This window comes from Rousettus aegyptiacus, unplaced genomic scaffold (genome assembly GCF_014176215.1).
Source record: "Rousettus aegyptiacus isolate mRouAeg1 unplaced genomic scaffold, mRouAeg1.p scaffold_m13_p_2, whole genome shotgun sequence".
In the NCBI taxonomy this organism is placed as follows: domain Eukaryota; kingdom Metazoa; phylum Chordata; class Mammalia; order Chiroptera; family Pteropodidae; genus Rousettus; species Rousettus aegyptiacus.
Window position 1 is genome coordinate 6,219,168 of NW_023416295.1, and position 27,385 is coordinate 6,246,552.

At 39.7% G+C, this 27,385-nt stretch overlaps 2 protein-coding genes and 1 pseudogene across 23 annotated transcripts in view; 1 reads left to right on the forward strand and 2 right to left on the reverse strand.

Annotated features, from left to right (window-relative positions):
- LOC107504966 (nuclear body protein SP140-like protein) overlaps positions 1 to 13,701 on the reverse strand; it is a 49,868-nt gene extending 36,167 nt beyond the window's left edge. For 5 of the 14 annotated variants that reach the window (XM_016134674.2, XM_016134672.2, XM_016134673.2 and 2 more), the window contains exon 1: positions 13,479 to 13,693. In XM_016134674.2, coding sequence (XP_015990160.2) covers positions 13,479 to 13,510 — 32 coding nt within the window. In that variant the 5' untranslated portion in view covers positions 13,511 to 13,693. Of the gene's footprint in view, positions 1 to 13,478 lie in introns of all 14 variants that reach the window. The other 9 variants (XM_036236167.1, XM_016134664.2, XM_016134663.2 and 6 more) reach the window with 6 other exon arrangements.
- On the forward strand, positions 11,479 to 11,596 carry LOC118614757 (annotated as a pseudogene).
- Positions 13,702 to 15,701: 2,000 nt separating the features above from the next.
- The window catches only part of SP140 (SP140 nuclear body protein), a 52,774-nt gene continuing 41,090 nt past the window's right edge, over positions 15,702 to 27,385 (reverse strand). For all 9 annotated transcript variants that reach the window (XM_036236146.1, XM_036236145.1, XM_036236144.1 and 6 more), the window contains 6 exons: positions 27,331 to 27,375; positions 21,945 to 22,060; positions 21,131 to 21,239; positions 20,751 to 20,828; positions 20,410 to 20,541; positions 15,702 to 19,632 (listed from right to left, as the gene is read on the reverse strand). In XM_036236146.1, coding sequence (XP_036092039.1) covers positions 19,522 to 19,632; positions 20,410 to 20,541; positions 20,751 to 20,828; positions 21,131 to 21,239; positions 21,945 to 22,060; positions 27,331 to 27,375 — 591 coding nt within the window. In that variant the 3' untranslated portion in view covers positions 15,702 to 19,521. The remainder of the gene's footprint in view (positions 19,633 to 20,409; positions 20,542 to 20,750; positions 20,829 to 21,130; positions 21,240 to 21,944; positions 22,061 to 27,330; positions 27,376 to 27,385) is intronic.

The following is a 27,385-nucleotide window of genomic DNA, read 5'->3' on the forward strand; positions in this document are numbered from 1 at the left end:
CATTTCTCTTGGGTAAACAACTAGGAGCGGAATTGCTAAGTCATTGTGTAAGAAGTATGTTTAACTGTTTTAGAACCTTCCAAACTCTGCCAAAGTCTATTTGAAATAGGTTTTCTAATTTAGCCATTCTAGTGTGTGATGTGATATCTCATGTAGTTTTAATTTTTGTTCTTTAATGGATAATGATGTTGATCACAATTTCATATGCTCATTGAAAATTCATATACCTTCTTTTATGAAATGTTTGTTCACGTTGTTGATCCATTTATATTATTGGGTTGTCTTTTACTTATTGATGCGTAGGGGTTTGTTTTCTATTATAGATAGAAGTATTTTGTTTGATATATGTTTCATGAACATTTTTTCTCAGTTTGGGTTTTGCCTTTCATTTTAACCGTGTCTTTTGATGGGGAGAAATTTTTAAATTTTGATGAAGTCCAATCTATCCATTCTTTTTCTTTTGTGTGTGTTTTTTTAAACTTTAGTGTACTAAGAAATATTTCCTACCCAAAATTTATGAAAATATTAAAAAACTAATGGGTCTAATTCTGGATTTTCTCTTCTGTACTATTGATCTACTTATCTATCCTTATGTCAATAGCATATTGCCTTAACAACCAACTATAGCTTATAGGGGTCTTGAATTCAACTGGAGAAAGATTGTCATGACTTTTCTCTGTCTTTTGGTTTTCCACATGTCTTTAGAATCAATTTGTCAATTTCGACAAGAAAAGTCTTTTGAGTATTTACTGGGTGTGCATTTAACCTATAGATAAAAATTTTCAGAGAATTGATATTTTAACAATATTGAGCCTGAATCGCTCTCCACCTTTGTAGTTTTCCTTAATTTTAGCTGACAGTGTATACAGTTTTCGGTATAGATGTCATGCACATCTTTCATCAAATGTGTTCCTTTGTTATTATATATTTTTTGATGCTACTTTAAGTGGTATTAATTTTTAACTCTTTATTGCTATTGTATAGAAATAGCGCTGGTTTTAAAAAGATTAACCATGTATTCATAATCTTTATAAATTCAACTGTAAGTCCCAGTAAAGTATTACAAATTTCCTTTGGATTTTATAGAAAACAACCTTATCATTGGCAAAAGAGAACAAATAAATTTTCCCCAAATTATTTCTTTTTCTTATGTTATTGCAGTGGTTCAGTGGTTAAGATTTTAAATACAATGTCAAAGAGAAGTGGTGAGAGCAGACTTTCTTTTTTTGTTTCCAATCTTAGAGAAAAAGCATTCAGTATCACCATTAAGTATATGGGTTCTTTTACTATATATATATTTTTACTATATATATATATATATATATATATATATATATATATATATTTAATGATACCAAGGAAGTTTCTGGCTATTGCTAGTTTGTTGCAAGTTTTATCATAAATGGATGCTGAATTTTATCAAATGTTTCCACTGAGATATTTATGTAATTTTCCTTCCTTATTCTTTAATAGTGAGTTTTATTTGTTAACTTCTGTAGTCTCTTCTTAAGTAGGAACAGATAACCACAAGTCCACAGACATTTGAAAAAATTCTCCAATGTCAGAATAAGAAATATAACGTTAAAGAAAGAGAAAAATTACTTTATGAGAAACAAGGATAATGTAGGAAACAAGAGAAAAATTCCTCCAAAATAATATTTCTACAGAGCTTTGAGAATACATATCTCACTCTATTATGCTAAGAAAATAAAACTACCACAGAAAGAGATAGTGATCTTAGATATTTTTTTTTACGGCTGATATAAAATATTAGTTTCAGGTGTAAAACATAGTGGTTAGACATTTATAAAGCTTACAGTCACCCCAGTAAATCTGGTACCTATCTGATACCATATATAGTTATTACAATATTATTGACTATATTCCTTATGCTATATTTTATGTTCCCATGACTGCTTTGGAACTACCAATTTGTGCTTCTTAATCCCTCCACCTTTTCCACTTTGACTTCTAACCCCCTCCCATCTGGCAACCATCAAAATGTTCTCTGTATTTATGAGTTTGTTTCTGTTTTGTTTGTTCATTTATTCTGTCTTTAGATCCCACATTTAAGTGAAATCATGGCATTTGTCTTTCTCTGTCTGGCTTATTCCACTCAGCACAATATTTTCTATGTCCATCTATGTTTTTGCAGATGGCAAGATTTCATTCCTTTTTATGGCTGCATAATATTCCAACGTATAAATGTATTACTTCTTTATCCATTCATTCACTGGTGGACCCTTAGGTTGCTTCCATATCTTGAGTATTGCAAATAATGCTGCAATGAACATACGGATGCATGTGTCTTTTCTAATTAGTGTTTTGGGTCTCTTCGGATAAATACACAGAAGCCAGATTGCTGCGTCTTTCTTCATCCCTTTGATAGCCATTGTTTTAAAGCTTATTTTCTCTGGTATAACTATTGCTACCTCAGCTTTTTTTTTGTTTTTGTTTTCATTTTTATGAATATATTTGTCTATCCTTTACTTTCAGTCTCTGTGTGTCTTTTAACTTGAAATGAGTATGTTGAAGGTAGCATGTGTAAGGATTTTATTTTCTTATCTATTCAGCCATTTATATTTAAAGTAATTGTTGATAGACAAGTAGTTATTGCCATTTTATCTTTCATATTTTTTATCTATTTTTTATAAAAGTCTCTTTAATATTTCTTATAATGATTTGGTGGTAATGAACTCCTTTAGTTTTTTCTTGCCTAGGAAGCTTTTTTATCTCTCCTTCAATTCCAAATGATAGCTTTGATGAGTAGAGTAATCTTGTTTGTAGGTCCTTGATTTTCATCACTTTTAATACTTTGTGCCAGTCCCTTCTGACTTGCAAAATTTTTGTTGACAAATCTCTGACAGTCTTACAGGAGCGCCTTCATAGGTAACTAACTGCTTTTCTCTTGCTGCTTTTAAGATACTCTCTTTGTATTTAACCTCTGGCATTTTAATTACAATGTGTCTTGGTCTGGACCTCTTTGGATTCATCTTCTCTGGGACTCTCTGCGCTTCCTGAGTTTGTATGTCTAACACCTTTTCCAAGTTAGGGAAGTTTTCTGTCATTATTTTTTAAAATAGGTTTTCAATTTCTTGTTCTTTCTCTTCTCTTTCTGGTACCCCTATGATGTGAATGTTAATATGCTTGATGTTGTCCCGCAGGCCCCTTAAACTATTTTCAGTTTTTCTTGTTGTTGTTCTGATTGGGTGTTTTCTGGTACCTTATCTTCTAAATCGTTGATTTAATCCTCTGCTTTATCTAATTTTCTATTTATTACCTCTAATGTAGTCTTCATTTCTGACTGGTTCTTTTTTATGTTTTCTATCTCCATTTTTATGTTTCCTATCTCTTTGTTAAAGTTCTCACTGAGATTGTTGGATATTCTTATAACCAATATTTTGAATTCTGCATCTAGTAGATTGCTTGTCTCCAGTCTATTTAGTTCTTTTTCTGGAGTTTTGTTCTGTTCTTTCATTTAGGAAATGTTTCTTTGTCTCTTCATTTTGGCTGCCTCCTCGTTTTTGTATCTATATATCAGGTAGGATTGTTATGTCTCTTAGTCTTAGTAGAGTGGACTTATGTAGTAGGTTTTTCATTGGGCACAGTGGTGCATTCTCCCTAGTTATCTGAGCCAGGTGCTTCAGTTGTGTCTCTTATGTGAGTTGAGTGGGCTCTCTTACTGTAGTTGAGCCTCGATTGCTGTTGGCACATCAGTGGGAGGGATTGACCCTCAGGTTGATTGATTGTGAGGACTGGCCATGACTACAATGAAGGAGCTGTTGCGCAGGGGCTGACTCTATAGATCAGAATACACTTAGCTGGGCTCTGGGGCTTGCCGAGTCTGCTCTTTGAACGTGACATTTGTGGAGGTGATTGGGTGGTGTTCTGCTGTGGTCTGAAGCTGATCACTGGTAGGTTGGTTCTAGGTCCTCTTGGGAGGAACTCTTTTTCTGGCCAAGCTCAGCCACTGCCTATTGTATGCTCCACAAAGTGATCTCAGATGGTTGCTACTCATGGTGGGCTTGGAGGTGCTTAGGGAAGGCTAAGCTGAAAACTGAGGCTGTCTGAGCTTGGGGCTTCTTAGCAAGAGTCATGAGGCATGCCAAGGACAGATGGTGCTTATTCGGGATTTGTGAATGTTTGAGAGATTTTAAGAAAGTTTGCAGTATAAGCCAAGACAGGCCATTTATTTGGATGATCCACTGGAATAAGGTTTGGTGCCCACAAGCTGGATGCAGCAGGGTCTCAGAGAATCACCAGAGCAGGGTAGCCAGGCTTATGGAGACTCAGATATGATACCTGGGTAATGTGAGGGCTTATCAAAGAAATAATGGCTTCTGCCAGCACTTGTCTGGGAGTAAGCCGCCCCTCCAGCCCTTGCCCTGAAGCTGGATAAATCAGTTCCTCCTTGTATGTAGCTGGTTCCTTTTGAGCTTCTGTCCCAGCTCTGCAGCTCAGAGAGAAGGGGAATGTCAATGAGTAAGTCTATGCTTGGGCCTTTTAAGGGAAACGCCTGGGACTCCAGCCCCCGATATACCCATCTGACTCAGCCACCATCTCTACTGGTTTTCGCAGCCAAAAGTTATGTGGACTTCTCTTCTTGGCACTGGAATCCTGAGCTGGGAAGCCTTGTGTGGGGCTTGGGCCTCTCCCTCCTCATGGGGGACTTCCATAGCCAAGATATCTCTTTTGATTTTTAACTGCCACATGTGGGTATGGGACCAGTTCAGAGTCTAGGCTTCCATTACCAGTCTTGACATAGCTTCTTCTGTATGTCACAGGACTTCTGTTTAGGTAGACTTCAAGAGGGTCTAATGATGGTTGTTCTGTAGTTCAGTTGTAATCCTGATGATTTCCTGAGTGCAGGTGAGCACAGAGTATTCTGACTCTGTCATCTTGATCGAAAGACTCTAATATTTTTAACAATGATTTCAGAAATTTTAAAAAGGTATAAAATGTATTTTAAAAATTTATAAAATAAAACTGAGGAAATACCTCAGAAAATTAGATTAAAAAGATTAAAATGGGGAAAAAAGAGTAAACTTGAGAGAAAATATGAGAGGTTAAGGCTTAATTTAGGTATTCTAATAGCCACATAATTGGAGTTAAGGATGGTTAGAAGGGAAAATGCAGAGGAGAAACATATCAAGAGAATCATTTAAAGAGATACCACGAAGTAAGATCATAAAGTTTTTGAAAGGGCATAATTGTATTTACACAAATTAATTTTAAAAGAGCCTCCAAGGTACATCGTTGTGAAATGACAACACCAAAAAAACAAAGAGAAAAACTTAAAGCTTCCAGAAAGAATTAAGAAGCAAGTAACCTATGGAGGAATAATAGAGAGTAGATCAAGCCATCTCTTCGATGACTGCGACTGTAGAGCTAGCCCTTTGAAGCTCAGAGTGAATCAAAACAAACTTCAGACATGTAAGGCTGAGAAATCTTACTTTATAAACATCATTTTTAATACTTTACCTAAATTTCCATTATTCCTTCATATGTACATATACATAATTTTTAAAATGCAATTTTGTAAATGCTCTTAAAATTTTATGCACTCACTATTTTGCCTTTTTTGATTGTTTCCTAGAGCATTTCTCTCTCCTTACCATCCATGTTACTGTTCCCCCCATGTAAGCTATTTTAATTATTGTGCATATATTCTTTCCTAAATTCTCCATAAGCATGTAATTCCACCTACCTATTTATATATCCTACCCATATCTTCCAGAATTTTTGTCGTTGTATTATATTACATGATTTTCTTTTTCTATATCGTATATATATTTTCCTGCATTATATGCCCTTTTCTGTATCACATTTTTTGAAATATATTAGTACCCTACAAAAATTTTCTGAATCGTCTAGTACGGTTCTAGTTTTTAGTTAGTTAGTTAGTTTGTTTGTGAATATTGAGCAGCACTCTCATAACCTTAGGAAAACACATTGGAATGAATTCCAGAAAACCAGAAAACTAAACCAGTAACAATAATCAAACACCTGTGGATCCAACCCAGGAGATGGTAAAAAAGAAGCACCAGATGATATCCTAGCAGTTGACTAAGAACACAAACATCTTAGATTAGAACAAGTAATGATTACCACAGTGAATAACAGCCATGTCATCACAAACGTGAGGAAGCGATTGAGACTACTCTGTTATGATATACTTATGCAACAGGTGAAGCGGTATAAAACATGTTGCAATATCTAAGCAACAATGAAAAGCACTTCAGAAAGAAGTGCAATGGATGTGTTAATAGAAGAGATAAGATAGAATTATGTGATATGTTAAACTAAACCAGAGAAAACAAAAAAAGAGGGAAAGAAAAACAAAGAACAAATGCAATGAATAGAAAACAGTTACAAATGTGATAGATATTAATCTAACATATCAATAATTACTTTTTTCTTTGTTTTTTATCTTTCTTGTGATTTTTCAATAATTACTTTCAATGTGAATGGCCTTACTACTCCAATTATAAAACAGAGATGATCAAAATGACTAAAAAAAATTTTTTTAAAAATTTATCTTGTCAACAAAGAAAAGCCACTGAATATAAAGATAGGTTAAGAATGGAGAAAGAAATATCTTGTTAACACTAATCGAGAGGTAGATAAAGTAGCTATTTTATTTCCAGACAAAGAAGAGTCAGAACAAGAAAAATTATGAATGAGAAAGAGGGTATTAAATATAAAAAGGGTTTGTTTTCCAAGAATACTTAACAATATTTAATATATATTTACCTAAACACACAACATAAAATTATTTAAGGTAAAATTGATAGAACTGCAAGTAGAAATAACAACTCCATTATTACAGTTTGATAATTCAACACATTGTCTTAGTAATTTATAGATCTGGCAGGCAGGGAATCAGTAAAAATATGGCTAGCATGAACATCATTGTCAACCAACTCGATCCATTTCATATTTTATAGAATACTCTAAATTCAACACAAAACACACATGCTCATCAAGATCAGGGGGAGACTCACTTTCACCAATATAGACCACATTCTGGGTTATAAAACAAACCTTAACAAGTATAAAAAGTAGAAATCATAAAAAGTATGTACCCAGATAACAAAGGTACTAAACTAGAAATCAATAACAGAGAGATAGATAAAAAATCCTCAGATATTTGGAGATTGAAAAACATATTTGTAAATAACAAATGGGTCAAAGGAGAGGTCTCAAGAGAAATTTTAAAATTGTTTTAATTAAATAAAAACGAGCACACAATTTATCAAAATTAAATATCTAAGCTTCCCATGTAGGGAACTAGAAATAGAAGAGCACTCGCACGCGCGCGCGCGCGCACACAAACACACACACACACGTACACACACACATGAGCAATTTAAGCCTAAAACAGAAAAAAAAAATTTTTTTTTAAATCAATAATACTGACAAACTTTTACTCAGACTAACCATAAATAAATAAATAGATAGATGATGGATAGATAAAGACACAAATTACCAATATCAGTGAGAAAAGGATCATCACCACTAATTTCACAGATATTAAAAGGATAGCAAAAGAATACTATGAATAAATCTATGTCAACAAATTTGGTAACTTCCAAAAATTGGCCAAATCCTTCAAAGACACAACAAAACTCACACAAGAAGAAATAATTTGAATAGACTTACATACTTTAAAAAAGAAGAGCTGACTGAGTAATTTTGAAAAGCATAAGTATCAGACTCAGAGAGTTTCACTGGTGAGTTCCACTAAACACTTAAGGAAGAAATGATACCAGTTCGTCAAAATCTTATTCAGAAAATTAGAAGCAGAGGGACTACTTCTTAACCCATCCTATGAACCCAACAATACTATAACACCAAAATCAGATAAAGACAAACCGCAGATAAATAACTCTCATGAATATTTATGCAAAAATCTTCCACAAGGTATTAGCAAATTCCATCCAATACTGTATAACAAATTATAATCATGATCAAGTGGAATTTATTCCAGATATGAAAAGCTGGTTCAATATTCTAAACCAATCAATATAATCCAGCATACTGAGAGGCTAAAGAAGAAAATTTGAATGATGAGATCAATTAATGCAGAAAATTCATTTGACAAAATTCAACACTCATTCATGTTAAAACTCCCAGAAAACTGAGAATAGACAGGAACTTCTTCAACTTGAGAAATAACATTCATAAGAAAACTATATATCATACTGTTAAGAACTTGCACATTTTTCCTCTAGGATAAAAACAAGACAAAGATGTCCCATTTTACAACTCTTGTTGAATATTGTACTGGAAAGCATAGTGAAAAAAAAAAGAAGGAAGGAAGGAAGGAAGGAAGGAAGGAAGGAAGGAAGGAAGGAAGGAAGGAAGGAAGGAAAGAAGGAAGGAAGAAAGGAAGGAAGGAAGGAATAAAGAAGAAAAAGAAAGAAAGAAAGAAAGAAAGAAAGAAAGAAAGAAAGAAAGAAAGAAAGAAAAGAAGAAAAAAAATTAAAATGTAGAGTTTGAAATGGAAAAAATAAAACTGTCTTGGTTTGCAGATGACATGATTGTCTATACAGGAAATCCTAAAGAATTGACCAAAAAACCCTCCTAAAACTAACAAGTATAGCAAGGTCAAAGGATGCAAGGTAATATACAAATAGATGTTAATTGTTTTTGTATGTACCAGCATTGAAAAATTGGAATTCATAATTAAATACAATATCATTTTTAATAGCATCAAAAATATGAAAAACCTAAGTTTATATTTAATGAATTGTGTAACAAATATGCAGAAAATTATTCTAGAAAGAGAAGACTCTTATTTTACAAAATAATAGTAACTATTTTAATGTGAATCTTCAAAGTGTATTCACAAACATAAAGTGCTGAGCTGAGTGGTAAAGGGAAATTTGAGTTAAATGATTTGTTTTAAATATGGAAAACTTGAACAACATGATTTTAAATTCAAAAGTAACAATTCCAAAAATATAGATTAAAAATAAACTTAAGAGTAACTGGCCAAGATGGCATACAAGGTAGACGCTGTGCTTGCCTCCTCTCTCAACCACACCAAAACTGCATCAAAATTTTGGAGCAACCATAATGGGGAGGTCTGGTTGAACAGAATTCTTATAACTGGGGACATACAGAAGAAGAGGCAAGTCGGAGAGGCAGAGACGTGAAATGGCCACTCTCAAAACCGCAAATAATGGTCAAGAATTGGGAGGGTTATCTTGGCTGCAGAGCCCTGACCCCTGGTCCCAGCAGAGTGAGGGGTCCCGGCCTCACAATGAGATCCCAGCTCAGGGTTCCAGTGAAGTCCCCACAAGTTCTGGCTATGAAAACCAGTGGAGATTGTGGCTGAGTGAGGCAGAGGGAGTTTCGGACATTCCTCCTAAAGGGCCCACACCTGGCTGTGGGAGTTACAGACATTCCTCCTAAAGGGCCCACACCCGGTCCTACTGCTGATGGACTCACTCGCTCTGAGCCTGAGAAGTGACAGGGATGTACAGGGAGACTCTAAGCTGCAGAGCCTCTGGACAAGGGCTGGAGGGGTGGCTTTCTCCCAGACAGGTATGCTGGCAGTATCTACATTCCTTGGTTGAGCCCTCTCCTTTCCCAGCATGCAGACCCAGGCAGCTGCCATACCTGAGTCTCTACCAACCTGGGCAACACAGGTCGCTCTGTCCACAGGAGTCTCTGAGACTATTGTCTCTCCCAGCTTGCAGGCCTACCCAAGATGCCTCCAGTGGTTTATTACGATCAAATGACCTGGCTTGGCACATGCTGAGGACTTTCCTAAAATCTCTCAAAGGTTCACAAAACCCAAAGAAGCAGCATCTGGCTTCATCGTGCCCCATACCTCTTGCTGAGCAGCCCCAAGCCCACCACTAGTGGCAGCCAGTCTCAGTTTTTGGCTTGGCCTCTTGAGGCACCTATAAGCCCAACACAGGTGGTAGGCGACTGCAAATTGCTTGGTGACTCTGACCAAGTGGCCCCAGAGGTGCATAAGCTGCAGATGAATTTGGCTTAGAGTTGGGGCCCCTCCCAGGAGGCTCTTGGGCTGGCACACCCAGTGGCCTGCTCTGCATAGTGACAGAGTGAGAGCATCACTCAGGGCTGCATCTGAGGAGAATACACCTGAGGGCAGACTGGGCAGGCACTAGAGCCCTGCTAAAGTAAATTCTGCTCCATAAGATCAACCTGTCACTGGCCAACCCTCACAACCAATAAACCATAAGGGTCAATCCTTCCCATCAAAGTGCAAACAGTAACCCAGGCTCAACTATATCAGGAGGGTACACACAAGTCACACAAGGGACACACCTTGAGCACCTGGCTCAGGTGACCAGGAAGGCTGCGCCACTGGGCTCCATCGGACACCTACTATATAAAACCACTCTACTAAGATTGGGAGACTTAGGAGACATACAAGTCCAGGAAGCATAGAGAGTCCCAAACAAGATGAACCCAAAGAGGCCCACACCAAGACACATCATAATTAAAATGTGGAAGTTTAAATATAAAGAGAGAATATTAAAAACATTGGAGAAAAGCAATTAGTTACCGACAAGGGAGCTCCCATTAGACTTTTGGCCAATTTTTCAACAGAAACTTTGCAGGCCAGAATCTTGAAATTGATGAAAAGCCAGGACCTACAACCAAGATTACTCTACCTGACATGACTATCATTTAGAATCGAAGGACAGATAAAGAACTTTCCAGACATGAAAAAACTAAAGGAGTTCATCACTATTGAGTTGGTATTACAAGAAATGTTGGAGGGACTTCTTCAAGAAGAAAAATAACATGTATGAAATAAGTCACAGGGATGTAATGTACAGCATAGGGAATAGAGTCAATATAACTACAGTGACAGATGGTTACTAGACTATTGTGGTGACGACTTTGTAAGGTATGTAAATGTCAAATCCCTATGTCATACACCTGAAACGAATATACTATTTTATGTTAACTACAATTAAAAATAAATGAAAACAAACAAACAAAAATAAACTTAAGAAATTGAAAATAGCCTTGGTTGATCGAAGTCAGACTCTATAATGTCTTGTAAAATAATAAAAAATAAAAAGAAGACATAGCTTGCATTTTAAGAGAAAAGTAAAACAAGGAAAACAATAAGAAGTCTAAAAGTTAAAAAAAGGAAAAAAGAATAAAAAATATTATTTAAAACACCAATCGTAAATGATATGATGATGATATTGACAGGCACGGGGTCAAAAATGGAATCCAACAAGAGAGACAGGAAGACAGGTGCCACGGAAGTTGCCGAAATCAATAGGCCAGTTATGGTAAGTGTAAACAAAAACCAATGGTACTCCTACTCATATAACAGCAAAACTCGAAAAACAGAATAATGGGACAAGTGTTTTCCGTACATTGAAAAACATTCACCTCTAGTTTTCGACTCCTTGCATATGCAAAAATGATCAAAATATATAGGCTCTGGAGAAATTAGCAAAAAAGAAATATTATTTAGTCTATGGCCACGCTACCCTGAAGAAGCCCAATCCCGTCTGATCTTGGAAGCTAAGCAGGGTTGGGCCTGGTTAGTACTGGATGGGAGACCACCTAGAAAGACCAGGTGTTGTAGGTGTAAAAAATAAAATAAAATAAAAAACAAGTGATTGTAAGCTGACAAGGTCCTTGCAATCTGTGAGGTCAACGAAGGGTTGCCTCGCCCCCCCCCCCAAAAAAAAAGTGTGTGTGTGTGTGTGTGTGTGTGTGTGTGTGTGTATATATAAAAATTTAATCTTGTGTCCCAAAAACAGAGAACATGATTTTTTTTTCTAATATTCTGGAACTGTATACCAATATGGATCATTATAATTTTAGTCATTAAAGAAGTCTCACAAAGTTAACAATTGGGAGAAGCCAAACAGACTTAAGTAAAAAAAAAACACACACACACACACACACACTGAGAGTTTTATAAAACAAAACTGAAATCACTGTTGGGTGAAAGATGAAATGGAACTTGAGATTAGAGGCTATTTTGAAAAAGAAGAAGAAAAAAATAATATTGGGATGAGCTAGAGAATGGAATAAGAATGGAAAAATAAGAAAGGAATGGTAATTTATGACAACAATAAACAAAAGCAGAAAAAGTATATAATTGTATCCATAAATAATTTTAAAAAGGAATTTGAAAACATCTAGTAGCTATTTTAAGAAAAACTATATGATGTAGATGGAAGTAACACACTATAGTCTCCAAAAATAGTAAATGCTACAGTAAACATTGAAATGATAAGGCCATGAAAATTAAAACGAAACAAAAAAAAAAACCCAAAAACAGTGATGCCTACCATTACCACTATATATATGTTTTGGCTACTACAATAGGATAAGAAAATGAAGTCATTTGTATATTACCAAAATAAGATACATTATATGTTTTATGATTATACACAGAGAAACCCTACACACCTAACTAAAATCTCTAGAAACTAGAAAAGAATTTGCCAAGGAGCGTGAGTGAAAAAATAGGTATATAAAACTTACGAATTTATTTGCAATAATTTATATTGAAAAGAAATAATATTTCAAACATAATAAGAAATATACATGCATGTATTTATAAACAACTGGAATGTATGAACCTATATGAAGGAAACTATAATGTCTTATTAAAGAAAATTAAACAAAACCTAAGTGAATGGAGACGTGGAAAGTGTCCCCAATTAGGAAAACATAGCAATTTTAAAATGTCAATCCTTCTGAAATTATTGTAAAACTGTGGTGAACTTGCAATTTATAATCACATTGAAACTGGAAAATAATTTAAAAATTTGTAGGACGAAACAAATATCTGAGTCAAGGAAAGCCTCGAAGAAAGTAGGTAGAGGATGAAAAAGATACAATTTCTAGACATTTTCTTCTCAGAGGTATCACTCATTTCAGAACAAAAAAATCAAAGCGAAAATAAAAATACTCAGCCTGGCCCTGTCTTTGGCATCTTAGTCCTTTCTCTGCCTCTTACTCCGTTTATCAAGATCACTGGGGAAGAACCCAGACCCACAGCCGGAAATGGGAACAGACCCGGAAGGGGAGCACAGCACTCAGTGTTTACACATAACTCTGTTGTTTACCCTGATTTTTTATTTGCTAAAGTACTTTTAAAATGACCTAGGTGAAGGTGGAGGAGGTCTGAGGGAAAGAGAGGGTTCAGAGGTCACAGGAAAATACCAAATCGCTGCCTCGAGGCCTCAGAAAGGACAGCCAACTCCAGATGGGGCCAACTGCCAAGCAGTAGTGTCAAACAAGAGTTCTGTGAACCGTGACAAGCTGGACTCTCACGGCAGCTGTCCTGCTGCAGCTTAAACCCGATACCCTCATTAGCTAGTCCTGCATTTCATTACCCTGCGTGTGAGTGCGCTTGTAAAGCAGGCTTAAGGAAAAGGTTTAGATGAGTGTCTGACGACAGACGCTAAAGCTGCAATGTAGCCAGAGAGAAAGTTACAGGGAGACAGACTGACCTGGCGATGAGGTTGCCACTTCCACAGGCCATCGTCTTTTGGTCCCGGGACCTGCTTGGCTTCCGATACCTCCAGTCCCCCACTCCCAACCTGGGTTCAGTGTGGCTGTCCAGCCCTGAGTAGGAAGTCTATGAACCAAGCCGCTCCGGAGGGCTCCACCCAGATGGAGAAAAGAGAAGTGAAAGTAATTTCCTCGCAGTCCTCAGACGCTCTGTGGGAGATCTGAGCCTTCCTGACGTGTGACAGCAGGAGTGGAGGACAAGGCCTGGCAGTCGGAGCCCGGAGGTCAGGGGAGGAGTCTCCAGAGGGGCGAGCAGGGCCAGCTGCCAGGGGTCCCCAAGTTTGTGCAAAGACACCAAAAACATCTGTGTGAACCTCACTGTCACAACCTTCTAAGAGGGAGCCAGTGTTTGGGAGTTTACTCTCTGTGTTCAGAAACAGGGCTGGAGAAGCACTTACTCGAAAGCTATGCTGTCCACATCTCCCCCCTTGAATCCAGCTTCCTCTGGCTGTGAATAGGGGTTCTCACCCAAGTACATTTAAGGTGCAGGGGAAGGTTCTACCCTCTCTCCGCTTCTGGTCTTTCTTCCCCAAAGGAGTGAACGTCAGTCTCGTTGCGACAGATTCCAGGACACCGATGAGGACAGCTTTCCCAGTGGGCAGTGTCCGTGTGCGCCACGCGCTGCACACATGGGACCTCTCCCTTCCTCCCCCTCCTCCCCTCACTTGGGTGTGGAAGGACTAGTACTCTGAGCCTCTGCTGGGCACGGCTGTCCTCTGCTCCTGGCCTCCATGGGACATGGGGCCCAGACAAGGTCTGACACAGATGACATCAGCCTTTTCTAGTGTCCACTCTCTCTCCTTCTCTGTCCCTGGGCAGTAGGCAGAGCGGGCAGGACGCCGCCATGCTGGGTGTTGGCATAAATATGCCTGTGGGAGGCGGGTGTGTGTAACTGATTGAAGCAGCCTGAGGCCTTCTGGCTAAGCCCAATCTATAGTTTGGACTTAGGGATTCTTTTGGGTCACACATGTAAGCTGCATCCCCTAATCCAGGAAGAAAGCTAGTATTTTGAACTCCATCTGTCTCATCTTTTTGTCTGTCAGTTTGGAACTCAGGTTGGGAGACTTGGGGAGTATTTACAGAATTGGGGGTTCCTCTTTGTAACTTTCTTTTATGGGAGGATTTTCCCCATAAAAGCATGATTGCCTTACCCTATTTCTCTCTGCTAATTGGGAAGGAAATGGATTTCCTGCCAGAATTTGGCCTACCCCATGCAAGTCTGTGGCTGCCCTCACGGCCAGACAATACTGAACAGGAAATATCTCGGGCTAGCTGCTTCTGAGTTTTGATTTCCCTCCAGTGTTGCGCAACTTTTGTTTATGTCACAGAAGTCTCAGGCATTGTTCTCGGATTTGCCCGGTTTCTAGCTGCTTTCTGCAAGAAGCCGGTTTGTTCAGAGCTCAGTCCTGCAGATCGAAAGCAGAGCTTTTTGTCCTCACTCGTAAGCAGCAGACAAGCGCTGCACACTCCGAGGCCCAGCCCTGCTCCTGGAGAACTCAGTGCTCCGGAGCCCTCCGCCAAGGGAGAGAGACGCAGTGTGCAGGGCATGGGGGCACACCTGTGCTAGGACGTACACAAGGCAGACTGTATACACTTGGTACTTCTGTGCTCACGGGAGCACAGACACATGTCTAGAGTAGACTTGTTTCATAAAATAAGAAAACAAATAATACACCTGGAGAAAAGATGTGAATTACTATGGAATTTCAGCTGGAGTTTAAAAACCACCTATGGACATGAGACATACAAGTTGTTGCTGAAAAACCTAAGAATATTTCTTCGTTAGAGGAGGAAGTCAAATTATGGTTGTTGAATCTGTTTATTTTTGTTTGTTTGTTTCAAAGACTTATTTACACAGCCATCTATTTCCAGGGGATTCAGGCCACAGCTTTCCCTCTGCCTCTTTCCTGTTCTAAATTTGCTGTGTGTGTAACTAAGGAAAAAAGAGCACCTGACAGTATATGATAGAGGCTTCAGGTCATGTTTTTACAATGGTAATTAGCATCCTTTTGTTTTAGCTTGAAGAAGTCCCTTTAGCATTTCTTTTCAGGCAGTTCTAGTAGTGATGAGCTTCCTCAGTTCCTGTTTGTTTGAAAGGGTATATTTCTCCTTTAATTCTGAAGGACAGCTTGGCTGAGTGCTAGTCTTGGATAATAAGTTTGTTTTTTTTTTTCAATGTTTTGAATATGTCTTCCCACTCTCTTTTGTCCTTACATGTGCCTGTTCAGAAATTCACTGACAGTTTTATGGGGGCTCCCTTGAATGTGACAAGTTACTTTTCTCTTGCTACTTTCAATATTCTGTCTTTGTCTTTGACTTTTGACAATTTCGTTATAAAGAGTGTTGGTGTAGCTCTTGTCAGATTCAATCTATTGGGTCCTTTGGGCTGTAAATATATGGATGTCCCTTTCTCTCCTCAAATTCTGGAGTTTTCAATCATTGTTGTTTTAAATAGACTTTGTGTCCTTTCTTTTCCTTTCTCCTTCTAGGAGTCCTATGATGCCTGTTTCTTCTTCACTGATGTCTCCTAAGTCCTCTAGGCATTCTTCACTCTTTTTCATTCTTCTTTTGCTCCTCCGACTGGATAATTTCAAATAACCTATTTTCTAGTTCACGGGTTTTTTTTTCTGCTGCACTGAGCCTGATGTTGAAGCTCCGTATTGAATTCTTCAGTCCAGTCATTATATTCTTCAGTTCTAGGATTTCTGTTTGTCTATCTTTTCGATAATTCATTTTTCTTCGTTGAACAACTCATTTTGCTCACGCATTGTTTCCCTCATTTAATTGAGTTGTCTGTGTGTTCTCATTGTTTGCTTAACCTCTCTAAGAGGATTATCCTAAATTTGTCAGTTTATAGATCTCTATTTCTTTAGGGGCAATTATTAGTTTTTTTAGTTTCCTTAGATGGTGTCATGTCCCCCTTATTCTTCATGACTCTTAGTTCCTTTTTTTTGGTACCAGTGCATTTGAGTAAGCGGTCTCCTCTTCCAGAAGTTCCAGGTTCGTCTCAGCAGCAAATGACCCTCATCGGTCAGCTCAGCTTTGGGTACCGAATGGAACAGCTGGTAGTAGCATCCATGCAGGTGGGGGATGTCATCAGGGTCTCAGGTGGGTGAGGCCATGTCTGTGGTCTGAAGTTGAGGGGTGGATGGTGGCTGAGCTTTGGGGTTGGTTGGGCCACCCGAATGGGCAGAGCTGCCAGCTGTGCACTGCAATCAGATGGGGCCACTTGCTTGGCTCTGCAGTCATCTCTGGTCTTGCAAGGTTCCTGGGGTAGTACCACTGGCTGGATGCTGTGACTGGGCAACATTACAGGGTGGACCCTGCAATGGCTCCTCAGCCTGATGTTCCCACTGGCTGGACACAATGTTTCAGAGGGGCCACAGGCAGGATTTCACTGTCAGATGGGCCCTCATCTTGTGCTGTTACAAGGCAGGGCAGAAGCCTTTTTGCCTTAATTTGGCGGGGCTCCAGGTTGCCTGCACAATCAGTGAGGTCACTGTATGTGGTCTGCTGCTGGGCATGGGTCTTGGCCACATTCTGGTTGGGAGAGGTCTCCATTTGTAATCTGCAGTTGAGAGGTACTAAAGACTGCTCTACTTTAGGCCAGGGTTCTCTCTAGGCTCCCTCAGTGGGTGGGTTTCAAGCTATGCTCTGATTGGGTAAGGTCACTAACTAGGTTCCTACATAGGAGGCCACGGACTGTTTTGGCAGTTAGATAGGCCCATACTCTGTGCTCTGCTGTTGGGCAGGGCTAAAGACTGGGTTCTGTGGCTTATTGGTAACATAGGCTTGTCCCTGTAGCTGTCAGATTTTCTGGCCAGACTTTCTAGATGGCCGGGACAAGAAGCTACACTCAGCAGTTGGATGGGGCTGCAAAGTTGCTTTACCATTTGAGTGGGGTGCTAGAATGGGCTCAATGGTTGGTATGACCTGACTGGGGACCCAAATTGGTCAGAACTGCCAACCAAACCCTCTGGTCACATGGGACCACTGGCTCAGCTCTGCAGAAGGGCAGAGCCACTAGATGGGATCGCTGCTTAGGGACCACGGCAAGCACAAATGTGGTCCCCCAGGTCTGAGTGCTGGTTGCTGCAAGCCCCGCCCTTGCCTGCCTCTGGCAGGCATCTAGCTGTCCAATCATCTATTTTAAATTTTTTTCGAAGATGTATTTTTTGAAGATGTATGTGTAATAACATTCTTGTTGGCTGCTCAAGTGACTTGCTTTGACAAAACCACATCCTGTTAGCTACCTCTGTAGGGAAATGTGGGCTCAACTGCCACCCTCCTGCCTGGTGTCATTCTACCTTGCTGTTTACAACAGACATTATTTTATCTAGCTCTGAAAGTTAAATTCTGTCACCTACTTCTATTATTCTGGAATCTAATCATTTTATCTGCTACTGGGGAATCCTGTTCTGTAAAACATTTCTACACAACTGTTGCCCACAGAGGACAGCCCTGTTGAGAAACTCAAGGATGCTGGTGGCTCCTCAGCAGTGTGTTCCTTGTCACCTCGTTTATTTAGTGTCTCCGAGGCCTCCTGACGACACGGGCACCAGAGGAATGTGGTTTCCAGTTGTAGAGAGCACAGACATGCCATCTGCCTTAGACTTTCAGGTGTACTTTTTCTATAGTCTGCCCAGGCAGGTCTAGTATCTCTATTTCTACTTTATCTCATGCGCACTGTGGCTTATAGCAAGCCTCTAAGAGCCTCCCAAGAGTACAGCAATATCATCACCTTGGTCTTTGGCAGGCTAATTAAGCTTTGCGGCACAGGAGAGTGTACGTTTCCTTTTCAGCTTCATATCCCTCCACTTATGATCCAGGTCCTATTCCCAAACATTATCTTCTGACACCTGCTAGCACATTTTGGCCAATCCTGCAGCTCCATTGAAATAAAAACCTTCTCCTCATCTAACAAACAGCCCTGCCCAGGACTTGCACCTTGAGTCATCCTGAGAGGACTCTGCATAGTCTTTATTCAAGTAAGGAGGCTAGGTAGTAAGTAGCCTGTCTTCCAACAAAGGGCAGGGGTCTCTTTGGAAGGCTGGTGATTTCAGGGGTTCTGGAATTCAGAGTTCTCAGGTGCATCTACCTAGAAAGCCATGTTCTGAGTTTCAGGGCTTCACGCTTTCTTTACTAGGGCCCGGAATGTGGCACCAGAAGCCATTCTGAGCTCATAATTCAGTCTGCTCTGAAACACTGCCATCGTTAAAATTAGGGACTGTGCCAGGCCTTTTTTTTTTTTTTTTTGACTGTGTGCCTTCTAGCTGCAGGTATGAGAGTTTTCCCCTCTATGTCCTGATTAACAAATTTAAGCCTGTTATTTGCTTTTTTCGACACATCAGTATAGCTTAGAAATAGCCACCCAAATCCACAGTTCTTATTGTCACTATTTTTTCCTCTGTAAATGTCAGATAATTGTATCACCTCGTGTCCTCATCCTCTATATCTCACCCAGTTTCCTACGGGTGAAGTTTTGGCGATGGCAATGTTATAGCACCCCAGGGACATCAATATTCCACCTGTCACCATCTGGCTGGACAGTGATCCAATTCCAGAACCCCATCCTTAGGGCCTGCTTGCTAGGACCATTATCTTCATTTGGGTTTCCTAAAAGCGGAGCCCGAGATGAAGTCTCTTAAGGAAGTGATTTATTGGGAGAGTTCGATCAGGAGACTCGGGGCGAAGGAAGCAGGGTGTGCGGTGGGAGAGCGAAGCAACGACATGGCCGCCGCTGGGGACCAGTCCAGCCGGATCCCTGGGGGAACGCAGGAGCACGAAACGCTCCACACATTGGTTCCACCTAAGGGAAGTTGGCCAGCTCCCGAGCCAAAGAGGTGTACCCTCCAGGTGAAGATGGCTTTATTTGACCCAAGTGTAAACTAAGGGGAGGAGTTGTATCAGCTGCCAACCTTACAGCAGCTGGGGGATGAGAAGCCTGCTCCCAAAGGGGATTCTCCGGGGTACCAACAGCATTCACTGCGCCGGTGAACCGTTCTCATTTGTTTCCTGAATAGCAAACACTTCCTTGAAGCTCTTCTCAAATTCTGCCTCCAGTCTAAGTCCCATTTGGCCAAAATTATGGTACTGAAAAAAAAAAATGACAAATGTGATGACACTCATCATTAGTGTTTAGACACATTGCAATTGAGAATGATTGCCTTAAACGCGTAAACTACGTTAATCAGGTTAAGATTAAAAACTCACGGGGCCAAGAGGAACTTCTGCTTTTCAAGCGCACAGTTATTTCTTAAAAACTAGACAGAAATGGGAAATCATTACCGTACTCAGGGATTTTTACTCCTTGGGTTTCGGTTGTTCATTTTAGTGAGAATTAGAAAACTAATCTATGTTCTTTGTAACAATTCAAATAGTACAGAGTTTCCAAGTATAATCAGTGACCTTCCTTTCACGCTGTCACTTCTATTTCCCTCTGGTGACCCCTGTGAACGCTATAGGCCATTCACAAGCAAGGGAATTTGGAGTCTGGGATTCCTGAGCTGTTTGAGTGAGCATTTTAGGGGACAGATAAACAGCACTATATGACTTTAGGACGCGATTCTTTTCCCCTTAGGTTAGGAGCAGGGAGCACTCTGCTCTTCTCCCTGGGTTCTGCCACTTTTTATGAGGAGAATGAGCTCTCAGGGACCTGGGGTTCAGCTGGCAGGGATACCCCCTGACTCACTGTCACTCTCCATAGTGAGCTTAAAGCCTGAATTTAAAAAGCCACACACTTCCTGGACCCTTGATTGTATCGGCTTCCCACAGGAGGAGGGAAACTAAAATTCCCCCCACCAGGAAATGCAGACAGAGTGACTGACACAGTGCGAAGACAATAAGAAGGGAGCAGAGAGCGCCACTTACCTTATAATATGCCCTGTGGTTCTGAAAGATGAGGCGCATGTCCCGCACGAACCCCTCCACCTGGGGGTAACCCTGCTCATTCAGCCTCTTTTTGATTTTGTCCAGCCACATGGATTCATTTTGGTCATTAAACTGGTAAAAAAAAAAAATGTATCAATGAGAGATTACTGGCACAGTTTATTGTCTGACTTCTGTGGGTTCCTGGAAAATCCAGCTAAAATACAAGATAAAGATCATGGCAGCTTGTCCTCTTATTCCAGATCACAAATCCCACAAGTGCCCATGTCGAGGTCAGGAAACATCCTGGCAGCCTATAATCACGGTGTGTTATCATTACTCACATAATAATAATACGGAATCTTCGCAAAAAATGAGCTCTCCGAATGGCCATAGAGTTTCAGAAGGAGGAATTCACATGCCTGCAAAAAAAAAAAAAAAAAGGCTGTGAATGAAAAGCAACTTGGAGAGAATGAGCCATGTGCAGGCTCAGGCAGACGCATGACACATGACCACACCAGACTTCGGGAAGTTTCCCCAAACGCGTATGGCTCTAGAAAACAGTCACTTATGGCAGAGTTATTTTTTCTGCAAACAAGTTCTGGTGAGATTTCAGCGTGGTCGAGACATGGCTCGGAAAAGCAGTCGCCGGCCCTTTCACCCTGTGACTGACTTCTCACGTGTGCGTGCAAAGGACAAGGCTCGGGGTTCGAATTTGACTCACCAACTGCTCCTCAGGCCCCATCTGCTTCGCCAGGACCTCAGATTCCCTGTGACACTTCTGACTTGCTGAATACGCCTTCATCCTGCAGAAGATGCAACTCCACGGGTCCCTGAGAGGTTGGACAGAAGTAAGCAAGGGCCGGGCCCCTGGAAACAGCCACTGTTCCTACAGCTGCCACTGTTCTCCTTTCAGAAACTGCTGACAGGCAAGCCAGGGGATGAAGGGGACACTGCTCAGAGGTGCCAAGGACCCCACGTGGGGTCTGAGATGATGACACCCCTCCCACTGAGGGTAGCAGGGGGGGTGCGGGGGTGGGAGAGCAGCGTCAGAGTGAGTGGTGGGGCTTTCTTTTCCCCATCTCAGCAGCTGGGAACACAAGGAACCCTGCCCACCAGGCCTGAGTGTTGGAAACGGCCTTAATGCCTGGGCGCCTCGAGCTTCCGTCAACCAGTTGAGAATGAGCTGAAATGAGGGAACCAGGCCAGGTTTCCTGCCTTTTGTGAATAAGCATAGAATATAAACCACTGGCATTTCCACCCCTGTGAACAGGAGTCTGTGCTAGAAAATTTCTAGGGAAAGACAGGAGCAGTATGCAGGCAAAGGAGCCAGTCACTGGCCCCAGCCACCCAGAGGACAGAGAATACTACGCACCTGCGGCCAGCATCTTTAAACAGCTCTCCAGATCACACTGCTGGGGCCCTGACCACTGACCCTACTCTTTCCACATCAGGACGCAAGTGGGAACTCCACTGGGGGAGCGTGCCTGGCAGGGGGGGGGTACTTAATCAGGAGGGAGGGGCTGCATCGCACAAACCTCTCAGTATCCACAGGTGGCAGGTGACAGTCCTCATGAAAGGATCTTGTACAAGTGTCACAACAAAACAGCTTTCCTCCATCATGGCAGACCTCACATACATCTGAGTTTCCCAGCTAGAGGGTGAAACAATGTCCATATCACCTGTGAGAACCTGAAGGCCAGCACTATGGGAATCTAGAACTCAAAGCCTTTGTGTGAACCTATATGGACACTTATATGCTTCTCCCTGTGCTATTAAGGGACAGCCTGGACAGCATATCAGAAAAAGGAACCGTGGGCTGCAATGAAGTTCAGGAGGAGGGGTCTGTGTGTCAGACCAGGAAAATTTTCCCTGTAAGCCCAGTGATGCTAACACAGAAAGACTACCAGTAGAACAAGAGGGTGATTTCATAAGAATCTGAAAAATTTCAGTACCACGCAGATAAAAGAAGTTCCTGAAATAGTGTTAAGTCCATTTGTCTATACCTTATTGATTAATATATTGGATGGACAAAGAGGAAAGATATTAATTAACAGATTTTTGAGTCTTTTTCTGGGCTTTTGGATGAAAATACTTCTGTTGAGTGAACTGGGATTCTGATCATTTCTTTTGTTTTAAAAAATTGCCACGTATGAGGAAGTATAAGCCCCAAGGAACATCTTGCCAGGAACTCCCACTCAGTGTCTGGGGGATCCTGAAGCACATCCCCACTGGGGATGGAAGAGGCTCTAGCATGGACGCCTGGGGCCGTTTTTCTTTTCCTTGCTGCAGAGACTCACAGATACCATCAGCATTCTCCAAAAAGTGGTGACTTCTCTTCTCAGAAGAACAAGGAATAACAGATACAAACAATGTTTCATGATCTCACATATATGATATTTTTCAGATTTATCTTTCAGGTTTTTTGCCCAGCTGCACATTAGAATTATCCAAGAACAGTGTGGAAAATACTAATGTCCAGAGATTCTGAATCAGTTGGCCTGGTTGTGGCTCAGGCACTGGTATTCCTCTTTGAATCATAAAATGGGTAATTTTGTGTATCATAATAATATGAGGATTTTAAAACAATCCTATTGTCTAAGTCATATCACAAAATGATTAAACTAGAATTTCCTTAATTAAGATCGGAGCAGAAATAAACAAAATAGAGTCTAAAAAACAATTTTAAAAAACTAGTTCTTTTTAAATAAAACAAAATGACAAACCTCTAACAAGACTCGTCAAGAAAATGAGAGGACCCAACTAAATGAAATCAGAAAGGAAAGAGAAGTACTACACCACAGAAGTACAAAGATTATAAGGAAATACTATGAACAATTATACACCAAGAAATTAGACAATCTGAAAGAATTGGATACGTTTCTAGAAACATGTAATCTTCCAAGACTGAACCAAGAAGAAACAGAAAATCTGAACAGCTTGATTCTTACTAATAAAATCAAATCAGTGATCAAAAAACTTCCCACAAATAAAAGTCCTGAGTGGCTTCACAGGTGAATTTTACCAAGCATTCAAAGAATTAACACCTATTTTTCTGAAAAAATTCAAGAGTAGAAAAGACTCCCAAGTTCATTTTATGAGGTCATCATTACCCTGATTCTAAAACCAGACAAAGACATTACAAAAAAAAATTAAATTATAGGCTGATATCCTTGATGAACATAGATGCAAAATTCCTCAACAAAATATTAAGAAGTTGCATTCAACAACACATTAAAAAGATCATTCACCATGTTCAACTGAGATTTATTCTTGGGATGCAAGATTGGTTTAATATCTGCAAATCAATTAATGCAATACATCACAAAAACAAAATGACATAAAAATCACGTGATCATATTATAGATGCAGAAAAAGTGTTTGACAAAATCCAGCACCCATTTATGATAAAAACTTACAGCAGGATAAGAGTAGAGGAAACATACCTCAATGTAATAAAGGCCATATATGAAAAACCCACAGCTAATATCATACACAACAGGAAAAGCTATAAGCATTTTCCTTAAGATCAGGAACAGGACAAAGATGTCTATTTTTACCACATTTATTGAACACAGTAGTAGAAATCCTAGCCATATCAATCAGACAAGAAAAAGAAATAAAAGTACCTGACTTGGAAAGGAAGAAGTAAAACTGTCATTATTTGCAGATGACGTGATACTATATGTAGAGTACCACAAAGATTCCATGGAAAACTATTAGAACTAAAAAGTGAATTCAGTAAGCTAGCAGCATACAAAATTAATATTCAGAAATTGGTTGCATTTTTATATACCAATAACGAACTATCAGAAAGAGAAATTAAGAAAACAATCCCATTTACAATTGCATAAAAAAAAAACCCTAGGAATGAATTTAATCAAGGTGATAAAAGACCTGTACTAGGAAAATTATAAAACATTGAAGAAAGAGAATTGAAGAAGATACAAATAAATGGAAACATACACCATGCTCATGGATAGGGAGAATTAACGTTGTTAAAATACCCATACTACCCAAACAATCTATAAATTCAATGCAATCTTTATCAAAATACCAGTGGCATTTTTCACAGAACTAGAACGAATAATCCTAAAATTTATATGGAACCACAAAATACCCCAAATAGCCACAGCAAGCTTGAGAAAAGGACAAAGTTGGAGGCACGATGGTACTTGATATTAAACTATACTACAAGGCTATAGTAATCAAAACAGCATGGTAATGACATAAAAACAGATACATAGGTCAATAGAACAAAATAGAGAGACCAGAAATAAACCCATGCCTATATGGTCGACAAACCTATGAAAAAGGAGGCAAGAATATACAAAGTGGTAAAGACAGCCTATTCAATAAATGGTATTGGGAAAACTAGACAAATACGTGTAAAAAGTGTCTGCAAATCAATTAATGACCACTGTCTTATACCATGTACAAAAATAAACTCAAAATGGATTAAAAACTTAACTATTAGATCTGAAACCATAAAACTCCTACAAGAAAACATAGGCAGTAAACTCTCTGACATGACTCTCTGATATGTCTCCTCAGGAAAGGAAAACAAGAGAAGAGAAAAAGTAAACAAATGGAACAACATCAATCTAAAAAGTTTTTGTACAGCAAAGGAAACCAATAACAAAATGAAAAGGTAACCTACTGAACAGAAGATATTCGCCAATAATACATCCTACAAGAAGTTAATATATAACATTTATAAGAAACTAATACAAATCAACACCAAAAACAAACAGTCCAATTGAAAAACGGGCAGAGAATCTGAATAGATTTTTCTCCAAAGAGGACAACAGACCTATGAAAAGATGCTCAAAGTCACTAATTATCAGAGAAATGCAAATTAAAACCACAGTGAAATATTACCTCACACCTTTCGAAATTGGTATCATCAATAAATCAAAAAACAACAGATAGGGTGAGGATGTGAAGAAAAGGAAACCCTTGTACCTTCTTGGTGGAATCACAGATTGGTGCAGCCACAAAGGAAAATAGTGTGAAGTTTCCTCAAAAATTAAAAATAGAACTACCTTATGGCTCATCGATTCCATTTCTAGGTATTCATCTGAAGAAATATTAACCACTACTTGGAAAAGATATATGCACCACTATGTTTGGTGCAGTGTTATTTACAATAGGCAAGATGTGAAAACAACCTAAGTGCCCATCAATAACAAATGGATAAGGAGGTGGAATATTACTGTAGAATAAAAAAAAAATGAAATCTTATCATTTGCAACAACATGGATAAACAGGGAGGGTATTATACTAAGTGAAATAAGATAAAGATAAATACCATATGAGCTCACTTATATGTGGAATCTAAAGAACAAAATAAAAGGACAAACAAAACCGAAAAAAACTCAGATACAGAGAACAAACTGATGGTTGCCAACTAGGAGGGGGATTTGGGGACTGGGTGAAAAAGGTGACGGAATTAAGGAGTACAAATTTGTAGTTACGTAATAGTCTCAGGGATGTAAAATACAACATAAGGAATGTAGTCAATAATATTATAACTGTGTATAGTGCCAGGCAGGGACCAGATTAATAGACAAGATCACACTGTAAATTACAGAAATGTCTAATTATTACATCGTACACCTAAAAGTAATATAAACTAACATAAATGCCAAAAAATTCCTCTATGGGGGGATCTAGGCTGTGGCACTTTTCATAGGTCTTCAGTCTACAGCCTAATTTGAGACTTAGTGTGAGCACAATTTGGTTATTAAGGCAGGAGGATATTATAAGTCAATGTTGAATTGATCTATAATATCTATCCCAGGAAAAATATGAAGATACTCTTACTGGAACAATTACCCTATCCTCCTTTGGCTGTGGGCTGCGCAACCTGGTCCTTTGTGTCTACATCCATCTCAAATAAGCCACAAGTAAGCCACAATGAACCCCAGGCCATTTAGATGATTGAAGACTCCCTCAGCTGGCTGAGGGTCAAAATCATTGTGGATAAGATCTTCATCTTGCCAGGGGATTGCTTTGAAGGAAAAGTGTATGCAAAAGTGTTTGACTACCCTCCTCTGTTGGACGTCATATATCAGTGTTACTGCATGATATACTATGGAGTTCAGGCCCCTGGAGTTGTGCAAAGGTGACTGCTTAAAATGCCCATCCTGTTGCAAAGAAATGGAAGTATGATTTAGCGTAGAAAGTGGAGTTATCTATAATTTTGACAGACCTTACAGCAGGAAGCCATATGGTATCAGTTACAACAACAACAACAACAACAACAACAACAACAACAACAACAACAAAAACCATGATTTGCTAATTTGCTAATGGTGATGATTTCAGTTCTAACCAGCTCAGCAGCACCCTGATGGCTCTCTTGAGATTCGGTGCAGGACCTCTGTATAGGACCCACTTGCCCTGAGTATGTTTCTCTGCAGGACTCATGACAGGGTCCACACCTGGAACTTGCCAGCTTGGCCAGGTCTGTTCCTTCTGGCTGAAGCATAAAACCACCTTGGCTTTCCCTGCACCTCGGAGAGGATGTTAGGGATTTTATTTTCCTTCCCTACTGCCTACTTTGATATGCTGCTATCCTCTCAGATGTGCCCCCTCGCCCCTAATCTGCAGGCCAGCCCTGCCCATTACCACCTCGAGCTTCATCTCTAGACACTCCAGTGGTGGAAATGGGAAGTTTCTAACGTGGAAATGGGAAGTTTCCACTGAACAAACGGAAAGGATGCTTTCACCCTGAGATACCCGACCCCAGAACCATCAACCTGACACGGATGACGTCTACTGTTCTCTGCTCATCACACACAACGACACGCTCCAACTGAGTGTGAACATGCTTCAGGGAAAAACAGCAATGACACAGATAGTGTACCGAAGGAAAAGGCCTAGGCAATTCTGGGGCTATAGATGGGAGTTGGTACTTACACATTGGTCAATGAAAGTTTTGTCATGAGAATTTGGTAGTCTCAGCTGAAAGGAG